An 11,010-nucleotide genomic window follows, 5' to 3' on the forward strand; every position below is an offset into this window, starting at 1 on the left:
ATGGATTCGAATTTAATTTTCTTAAGTACATGAACAGAGGCATTTATATTTAATCTTTAGAATTTGTAGATAGATTCAAATAATAATTAATGAAGAAATAACTAGTTTAAATGATTAGAAACAAGTTCACAACTGCCAGACCCGGGTATATGGTTAAAATGATTGATTTATGCTTGTCATTGAAAAGGCCCTAAGTATCCATTTGCTTAATTGGGTAAAGGGCTAGTTGCCCAGGACCATCCTGGCTCCGGGACAGTTGTCTTTGTCACTTCTCTTATGCCTGGCATGCCTTGAACATGGTGGACAGTCATAATTATTAGCCATTACAGAGACTTACTATGTGTCAGGCAATGCAGAAGCTGTGTGCACATTAGCTAGTAAGTATTTGCTGAGAGTTGAAAGTCAATGTAGCCTTCAATACACAAAGAAGACCTTCTACCCAGATATATAAGGGGATCTAAATATTTATGGAAATTTCTTGATTTTTCATTGTGAGTGGATTTTGACAATATCCTTAACATCTCTCGACATGAAATATTTAAGTTGTGTTGATAATCTTGAAAAGTGCTGTTTTCTGAAGTATTTGGTTTTTAATGCTATTTTAATAACTTTACAATGTACACTATGTAAAGATCTTGGCAATTCCTCTTAGATGCCTTATCTTGACATTGAATAAAATTCGTACCAGTTTGTAACATAAATTCACTCAAGAACTATTAAAAGAATCCTTATTCAATATTGGGGGAACACAGCAAGGTTTTATAACTTTCTGATCAGTAAGATCATTTAAAGTATCAATGATCTTGTGTGTCATTAGAATAAATTTATTTGTGAAGTATTATAACACCCACGAATTATATCTGCTGATTTCTTTTATTATAAAGCCTGTCTTCAACAAATCAACCCATTACAATTACTGTATCTATGCAACTTGGTTAAATGAAAGTGGCAAACTATTAGGGATTTAATAACACATATTTAGTATAACCTTTATTAATGTAATATATACTTTTTCAAAACAATGAAGGGCATGCTACTAAATTACCTTCATTTATGGCTGTTTTCTGGTTACAGATATTTAAATATATAGAGAAACTCATGCAACTATGTCTTTTGATTTTGTTGAGATTTTATCTAACTTCTGTTTCTCTAGAAACCAGAGTTTTTTTCAGAGTTCTTCAAAACAGAAACTGTGTTTTGAGTGCCATAATTGGTGGTGAGGACAGCACAAACTGAGTAAATCTCATTTGATACCTTTTTGTTTGTTTGTTTGTTTGGTACTGGGGATTGAACTCAGGGGTGCTCAACCACTGAGATATATCCCCAGAACTTATTAATTTTTATTTTGATACAGGGTCTCACTAAGTTGCTTAGGGTGAATTGCTGAGGATGGTCTTGAACTTGCGATCCTCCTGCCTCAGCCTCCCGAGTCACTGAGATTACAGATGTGCACCATCATGCCTGGCAGATACTTTTTCTTTCTTTTTTTTTTTTTTTTTAAACATAGATAATGTGTATGAAATTTTTTAAGTGGTCTTGTTCCTCAGGCTTTAGAAAAAAAAATACTCAAATAACTTACTTAGTCATGACTTATAGTCAAAAAGGAGAATTCATGTATTCTATGTAAAGCTTTCTTTAAAGGGTATAAACTTTGTACTAATAATTACTGAGCAGTCATATATCGTTAAACATATGTTTTGTTTATCATCTTTGTTAAAATAACATTCAGCTGTATATCTTAATATTGAAAGTATCCATTATATGAGAATCATTCTGAATATTCTGCCATTGGTTTGGCAAACCAATTAAATTCCTTTAACATTCTTATTTTTATTTTGGAAAATGCCTAAAAGAATGACATGTACAAATAAAAACATGATTTCGTTAAGGGATTATTGGAAATTTTTGTTTTGTGTTTACATCATTTTAACATAGTATGTATAAGAGTAATAAAATATTTAAAATATAATTTGCTGCATGCTTAACTGATTTTTTTTTTAAAAAAACTAATGTCCTTTATTACTGAGGTTTGGACTAATCAAGAGATTGCTTATAACACTGCTACTCAAATTTCACATGATACTGCCAAAAGCATTTGTTTTCTGAAGCTTCTAGCAGAGCATGAAGCGTCTTTGAGGGTTCGTTGGGGAGGGGTGTATTGAAGCTAACTCTGTGGAATCTGTGTGTGTGTTTCATGTGCAGCGCCTGTTCTCCCTGGAGCTTACCAGCAAAGCCATTCCCAAGGCTATGGGTACATGCACCAGACCAGTGTGTCATCCATGAGGTCTATGCAGCACTCACCAAATCTAGTAAGTGTCATTTAAAGTGTTCCTACCTGGTCTTCCCATTTTTCCTCAAAAATACAAATGCACGTGGAATACATTTGAAATGCTGATGGAGCATTGGAGATCAATGGTAACGTGTTGCCATTTATACAACTCTTTCAAAGGAAAGCCAAAAATATATAGGTAAAGCTTTCAGAAAGGTAGTAGGCATTGTATGAAATAATCAAACGTACAAGAATTAGTTAGACATCTTAATGTGATCATGATTGGTATTAGTCAATTATAAAATCTTCATTTAGGACTAAAAAGGTACAAATATTTAATGGTCATATTAATGAGTTGACCTTGATGATCATCAAGATGGCCATGGAGCTGATATAATGCTACTAAAATAGCTAATAGGATTTTGAATGTTCCCTACACAAAGAATTGATAAATGTCTGGGGTGATAGATCTGCCAGTTTCCCTGATCTGATCATGATGCATCGTAGATGTGCTTCAAAATGGGCTGCACTGTAGCCCATAAATTTGTACAATTACTATGTGTCAATTAAAGATGTATTTTTGGAGAAAAAATGGTCTTCAAGTCCCCCTGTTGAAAATCTTGAAATATTATTATTATTATTATTATTATTATTTTTTTTTTTTGCAGGAGGTGGATTAGTGGGGATTGAATTTGGGTAATTGATGATCATCAATTACCGGGAATTGACCATTGAGCCACATCCCTAGCCCTATTTTGTATTTTATTAGAGACAGGGTCTCAATGAGTTGCTTAGCACCTCAAGGTTGCTGAGGCTGGCTTTGAACTAAAGATCCTCCTGCCTCAGCCTCCTGAGCTGCTGGGATTACAGCCATGCACCACTGTGCCCGGCCATCAGAAATCTTGAAATCTTGATAGATTAATTCAGTGTCAAGTTTGGAAGCAGTACTTGAGATCATCGAGTTATGCTTCGCCTCTCATACTGAAATGGCTTTTCCCAGCCCTATCACAGTCCCTTGGCCTTTATCAAACACTTAGGAACAGGCCACTTTTCTAAGCTGTAAGATAATTGGTACAAGTGTCTTGATGTCCCAGCCAGTTTCCTTAGCCCATGAATGCTGTTTTTGAGATTTTCTGATGGTTAATATTAGCTAAATTCTTACTGTTAAACAAAAATGAATACAGGAATACTCAAAATTCCTCATTATAACAAGGATTTAGTTATATGAACCTCCATATTCAGAACATTTTTATATTACGTTTCTATCATTGTGATACAAAAACTGTAAAGGGAGTATATAATTTTTTGAAAATTTTGTTTTACATTTTTTTTTAAAAAGAAGGGAAACAAAAATTCTTATTACCTATTTAGGAAAGCTTCCTTGACTCTATTAGGAGGGACCAGTAGCACAGGGGCAGTGGGTTCAGGGCCTGTCTGCCACTGTGATGGGTTTGTCATCTGGAGACTATGGAACAGGGAGAATCTACATAATCTAGTTTCTGGGACCATCTGAAACTGGGGAAGTCAGCTTTATTGTTTCAAAGCCTACCTCTGACAGTCTAGATGATGATGGTGACAATGACGACGACGATGATGATGATGATGATGATTGTCTTTCCTCACTGTCTTTTCTAGCTATTCTGTTGTCTTTATCTCTGCTCCGACCCTCCAATGTTAAGTTCCCCCCTTCCTCTTAGACTGATAAAGTGAAAATCAACACAATTAGATGTTAAACTCTGCTTTACAGATTTCCCCAATGCGACATCCTGGAAGTCCTTCTTGGTCTTGCTGTATGTGTGGGAGGGTCTGCTGGGGCTAGCATGTGAGGCTGTGACAGTCCTGGTACTCATTGTGTTACTCCTTCTTGCCTCCTCAGAGGACCTACCGAGCTATGTACGATTACAGTGCCCAGGATGAGGATGAGGTCTCCTTCCGAGATGGCGACTACATCGTCAACGTGCAGCCCATCGATGACGGCTGGATGTATGGCACAGTGCAGAGAACTGGGAGAACGGGCATGCTCCCAGCAAATTACATCGAGTTTGTGAATTAATTCCGTCTCCTTGCCCTTTGAGCTTTATTCTAATGTATCCTAAACCCAATCTTTTTAAAAGATAGAAGACACTTTTAAGCAACTTGGCAATTATTTTACAACAATGTATCCTTACTTTGACAATTAGACACACAGGTACCAGGAAGGAGGAGTGAATTTTGGCTGAGGAGAGCAGCATATTCAGTAATTCCTGTAAACAAAAATCATTACTGTCTGGAGACCTGGTGCTGCTAATTGTGTTTGTGGTTTCCTTTGATTGGCGATTGAACCCTTCTGGGAAATGTATTTTTGTAGACTTTAATAGAGACGTTGATTGTCCCTTCAATGTAATGAGTGTGTGAAACTTCTTAGCTGTCACTTTGGAAATCACCAGAAGCCAATTCTCAACTCAGTAACACAGCCAATAATTTAAAAACCGTTTAGCTTTTGAGTCATTAGGCAATTTCCAGTTCAACTGAAAAGTGCCTACTATAATAAATGTAAGCAGTGGCAGAATGATAATCTGCTTAAAATTTTATTGACTGGTAGCCTTAGGGACTCAACAGGAAATTTCCTGGATCCCAAGGCTGACTGGGATCTGTTTATTTCTCATTCGCACCAAGGCATATCCTACTCCCCATTTACATTCTGTGGACTCAAGTACTGCCCCGTTCCACAGAACGTCAGGACCAAATAACTTCACAGCTATTCTGTAAAGGGCAAAGATTAATGTCATCTGTATTATTTCCCTAGTAGTGTTTACCCTGTTGCATGTCACGTAGGTTCAAGTTTCTGTATCATAGACAGCTGCACTGCCCATTCCTGTTGTTAAAAGCAAACAGTGTGGCTGATATCCAAAGCCCTCCCCTGTAGCTGCCAGTGCATCAGAAAAACATATTTTGAGAAGTTGCTTGAGATTTTCCTGCTGTATTGCACTGTAGTTTTGAAGGATTTATACCTTAGGAAATAGATGTATACTCTAATAAATAAGTGATTTAGGTATTTATCGAGCGGCTTTCATTAACTTAATGCTGCTGTTGATTTAAAAGTGAAGAAAATTTAATAGAATCCAGTGGAAAAAATGGCATATAGAGTGTACTAGGAAAACCCCAGCAAACAAAAGTGACCAACTCCAGATAGAGATGGTCTGGTTTTCTTATTTTGGAAAATGGTCTTCAAATTCTGGAATGGGATTCTAGCCATTAAGACTGGTTAATCAAAAAGACTTTCTTTCCACTCTGTGATTTTTATTTTCTAAATCACATTCATAGGAATGTCATCAGAGATTTTTCAGTACAAGCCAAACAGTTTGTCTACTGAAAAAGACATGGTTGGCATGTTTTGGGTGACTTTTCAGGCATTTGCTAGATTCACAGCCATAAGTGTAACCTTTGCTGGTGGCTGTTGGAATTTCTCCTGGAGCCTGCAGTCAAGGTCACCAAGAGTTTGGTGTCTGTTGACAATTCTGTGTTTTTCTGATTGTGCCCTTTATTGTGACTTGCAACAGGGTAGCATTTGTGTAAAATCTGACTGTATAGTTGTGATGAAACTGAAAAAAAAAATGAAATTACAAAAATAAAATGTATGGGCATTGGGGACATATTATTTGATATATTCAAGGAAATTAACAAAACAACCTGTAAAACAACTTTGCTTGAATGTTTACTAGTCTAAAGGCCAAAGCTGGTTCATTAGCACCTTGGAAGAGTTAGCACATATTTTTGAAAATCTATAATTCCCCCCCCCCCCTTTTTTTACATTAAAAGATCAAAATAAGCTTTAAAAGCTGTTTCTACAATACATTGATATGCAATTTAAAAGAGAAAAATTCAGGCAAAGATCTTGAGGTATTTAGAAGAGGTTTACAGATTACCAGATAGCCAGTTCAACTGATTTTCTGTCATTTAAATGGCCAGTCATAATTAAACTGATTAAACTCTATATCTGTTTTGCTGTCTTGTATAAATGCACAAAGACAACTGAACTTGCAATAATTTTGCAAAAATTTGTGCATTAAAACCAAGGGCAATAAGCCTGCTTAATTTGATTAGATTAAGAATGTCTTTAAGTTTCACCCAGGTGGACCTCTTTTTTTTTTTCCCTCCTTTTTGGTGGTCATTAAAAACAACAACAACAAAAAAGAGTAGCCACTGATAAATTTCGGACTTAATATGGCAGAACAGGTACAATTTTTAGTAAATAGCACATATATTAGGAAGTTCAAAGGAACTAACTTAAAATAATACTTGTCATCAGGAAACTTACCATAAAGTAATAGTTTGATGTTTCATGTTTTTCTTATCCATTGACTTTAAAATCAGATTCATTAAATGTAGAAGTCAGTACATGTGGAATAAGTGCTCTAAAATTTTAAGTTTCATATAATGTTATGCATAGCAAGCTGTTTCAGCTTCAAGACTCTAGGAATTAAGATCTGATCAGAATTCAGCTAAAGGGCAGTTATTTTCAATAAAGACTGAGGCAGAACAAGATATTGCATGCTTTTGAGATTAAAATTCGATAATGGTATCATTAACTAACGCTTGTGAGGATATTAAGCATCTCAGCAGAATATAAGCAACATGATACCAAATTGCTACTTTTACAGCCTCATTTTTTTAAAAAAGCTACATTCTCGAACAACTTTTCTACTTTCCATATGCCTCCTGCCCACCTTTAATTTGGCAACACAGCTAAGGGAGAATTTTAAAACGCGTCTTTTAAAAATCAAGTTAAAGGAGGCTGTATAAGTGCTAAGCATAGAGAGCATGCACCCGATTCCTAAGTTTAGTGTGCCCTCAAGCCTGACAAAAGCACAAGGAACAGTTTGATACACTTTTAAAAAGTTTCTGAAAACAAAGCTGTTTATGGATCATATTTCTCTTGAGAAAAGCATAGCAACAGAATATGTTGCTTTTGTTAATAAGTATTTGTAGTAAATGTGGTTTTATTTTATTTTACTTACTAATTCTTGTTCTCTAGAAAGCTGTCTACCCTATGGCAAAGTGAGTTCTTCATGTCTCCTTGTTATTGTGTGCACATCTGCAGCATAGCCCAGTTTGAAATATTTATCTGGTTGTCAGCCCTCCACAGAGGCCTGCATCTTACCATGCCTCCCAACCTCCAGACCACACAGGAACTTGGAAGTACAGTTTCTTTAAGCACCTTGTGTGAATATGGATGAGATTAGACCAGCCCCTCTCTTGCTCCTACTTACATGGCTTGAAGATGATGAAGATGTGGTTCCGCCAGTTTTACTACATTCTTTCTTTCCTGGTCCTCTCAGTGTTGAGCCTTACAACACTCAGGGAATTAGGAAGAAGATTTTTTTTTTTCCAAAAGAGATAGTGGAAATTCAAGAGTTGTACCTCATTTTCAAGTTTATCCATCTCCAATGGAATGTTTTTAATGAAAAGATAAAGAAAATGGGTGTGATCTTCAATAGCACATCCCTATAGAAAGTGGATGTGGTTTATACCAAAATCATAATTCAGATACATAAAAAGGTGCCTTTTTAATTGCCCTTGTTTATCCATTATGATCTTAGAAAGAAAACTAAGCAAGCAAGCTTCTGCCTATTCTATAGTAATATTTTATTATATGATTGGTATTTTTGTGGTGGGGAAGTGGGATGCTCCTGACAGATATTAAAGGTGGTAGCTGATTGTATTTTACCTTTAAAGGTTTAGAACTTTATAAAATGCTGACTTCTGCTATCTATTTCTGAAACATTCTTTGTGGATTTATATATAGTTAAGATGTAATAAATGCTAATTTGGGGATTTAAAATATCTATTGTAAGATAGATGATTATATTATGAGACCGAATTCACTACATAAGATGAACTCCATAAGTTAATTATACTTTTGCATCTGATAATCTGAAAGTGACTAGACAGGGGTTGTTTTGGGTCATGTGACATGAAGATGATAAAACTTTAGCTAAGTAAGAAGCTAGGTAAACTAACTTAAGGATGCTGAAATGAGAATCTCTTTCTGAAATATTCCATGCCCTTTAAGACCCTTTTGAGCAACTATTGATGATCAAAAAAGTCAAGACATTGTATGATTTTTATTTTTTTATGGTCATCATTCCATGAAACTTAGACTCCTGGAATCCACAAACCTGGAAGGATCCCTGGCACGTATTCTCCCTGGTTGTCCATATTACTTCAGTATATTCATGGGAATTTCATAGGCTCTTTTGTGTTTGATATGTGGTATCCAGTTTGCATAGTATATACTGTAATCCAATTGTTGTTAAGAATGATTTACTTTAATGAGAAAAGAGAAAACTGCTCCCCAGGCCCATTCCTGAGTGTCCATACCATGAATAGCTGAGCATTTTGGAAGCAGCACCCAGTATGTAATGGGCATGAGATGTGTGGAACTGTCAGTCTGTGATATAAATGCACATTTAATCATTGTGTAGCTTGACTCCTGATTGCTTCAAAATATGTAGTGTTATGGTGGATTAATTTGTGAGATTGTACTAACTTTGAGAGCATAACAGTTGTGAAGGAAACAATGGTTTTCAAATGAAGGGGCTTACAGGATGATATGATATTATTAATATAGTTTGGCTTTTGTTATACAAATTGTTAACACCAGCTATTAAAATATATTTTAGTAGAAAGGCTTTAATCATGTTTTTTTCCTCTACACTGTGAATCTTTAAGCCTTGGTGGACTAGAGAAACATCGTGCTGCCCAAAGGACTAACCTATGCAAACGAGTTCACATTTCAATGGATGTCACAGTAAATGTGTAATAAGACATACTTTCTCCTGCATTGAAATAACACATTAAGCCTAGCCTCCAATATGTATAGTGTAGTCACTCACAAACCGACCATACTCATTTAGTATTAGTATTTGTTTCAAAGTAAATCTCTTGTTTCAAAGTAAATCTATCGAAACTACTTGAACGATGTTAGAATAAAAATGACAAACGGGTATATGTTGGCCATGGGTCCCTGCAAGTGGTCTCTGATGGTAGAACTGTGTTCTCACATGCACTCTCTTTAGGGTCTAAATATTCTGTGTCCTCTTTCTGTATTTGTAAAACATTATAATGCATTAATTTCCTATTACCCATTTGGTTTGCTTAAATAAATGCAGGATATAACAAAATGGTTCTACTTCTTGACTGTCACCGTGGTTTCTCGGAGCACAAGTCACTAGACACAGGGTCACTACCGAACCCAACTATAGCCTGGGTATTGGGTTTGAAACTCGTGTTAGACTGCATCAAAGCTGAATGCTGGTTTGGGCCAGTCATTTCAAACACACCCCCTTCCCCCGACCAAGAATGAACTTAGTTTTAGGTGATAATAATATGATGCTTTTTCAAGCTTAGTATCTTACTGATTTCATATCAAAGTACTACAATCATGCATCATTGTAGTTAACTTTTTTTCAGGATTGAATTCCTCACATGTCCTCACTAATACAATTCTAATTTTCTTGTATTCGTAAGATGAAAGAAACAGCTTGGAGCAAAAAAAAAAAAAAAAAAAAAAAATGCACAAATTGAATACATGCAGTGGAAAGATACTCTGATCTCTCTGCTAAAAATGGCTTATTTGTTGAAGAAAATAATTGCTTCCCTCCTCCAATTTTCCCATAGTTGAAAAAGTGAGTTCCTATTTTTGCCCTCATATAAATTTCAGTAGATTAGTTCTTAGCCTTATCATATTATTTTGTAAAAGTTCCTCTTTGGCGCAAAAATCCTTACTAATTGTAAACTAATAAGCTTTATGGATAACATCTGCTCTTAGAATAAACACTTCAACCAATTCTCGAATTTCCTGTTTTTTATATGTCAAAAGTATGAATTGTATATTTCATGTATTATTAATCAGACTCATGATATTTGAAATTACAAAGCAGCACAGTTACTATTTATTTGAAGAATTTCCTATCTTTTTCTGCCTCCAAGTCTTTTTTCTTTCATGATTATAAATTTGCTCTTTGAAACCCTGGTGGCGGAGGAAATAATTAACTTAAGAAGATTCTTGCTTTTCTGACCTTAAAAAAGTTAGGTTTAGAATGTATGGTGTTTATGACTTTATTGTGCTACCTTATAAATTTGTGAGGTTGAAATAATTAACTTCAGAAGATTCTTGCTTTTCTGACCTTAAAAAAGTTAGGTTTAGAATGTATGGTGTTTATGACTTTATTGTGTTACCTTATAAATTTGTGAGGTTGGTGTTTTGGGTAATTGAGACATGTATGATCACCAGAAACCTACCAAAACAGTGTTCTACAAAAACACTCAGACATAACGAATTGAAAAGTAGATAAAAGCAAAGTTTTGTTCCTTTGTTTATGTAATCTGCTTCTCCTACTCAGAGAGGTTGAGTAAGGGTTTTGTGGTGGCAGAAAACTGGACATGGTCCAAGGGTGAACATCAATTTTTTTTTCTGTAGTTCCAAGAAAAGTTCTCAGGCCTTTGTCTATTATATTTGTACTTGGAAGCAATAAAGTTTGGATGAAAAAATAGAATGAGGAAATGGATTTAGAGGGTAAAAAGTCAATATTAGAACAAAGGACCTAGTTGCTGATTTTTGTGTTTATATCATGGCATTTTGATCTTTGTGGCTTTTTTCCCCCCGCCCTTGGAGTAGTGAACATAAAAGAAAATAGTAGGACTGAAATAGAGAAATGAGCAGAATCTGAACTCCTCAAACTTCCTTTTGGGACAACAGG

The 11,010-nt window shown here is 35.3% G+C and overlaps 1 protein-coding gene across 4 annotated transcripts in view; it reads left to right on the forward strand.

Moving 5' to 3' along the window:
- Nebl (nebulette) overlaps positions 1–4,322 on the forward strand; it is a 329,606-nt gene extending 325,284 nt beyond the window's left edge. For all 4 annotated transcript variants that reach the window (XM_076831544.1, XM_076831545.1, XM_076831546.1 and 1 more), the window contains 2 exons: positions 2,203–2,309; positions 4,146–4,322. In XM_076831544.1, coding sequence (XP_076687659.1) covers positions 2,203–2,309; positions 4,146–4,322 — 284 coding nt within the window. The remainder of the gene's footprint in view (positions 1–2,202; positions 2,310–4,145) is intronic.
- The last annotated feature ends 6,688 nt before the right edge of the window (positions 4,323–11,010 follow it).

This window comes from Callospermophilus lateralis, chromosome 13 (assembly GCF_048772815.1).
Source record: "Callospermophilus lateralis isolate mCalLat2 chromosome 13, mCalLat2.hap1, whole genome shotgun sequence".
NCBI lineage: Eukaryota > Metazoa > Chordata > Mammalia > Rodentia > Sciuridae > Callospermophilus > Callospermophilus lateralis.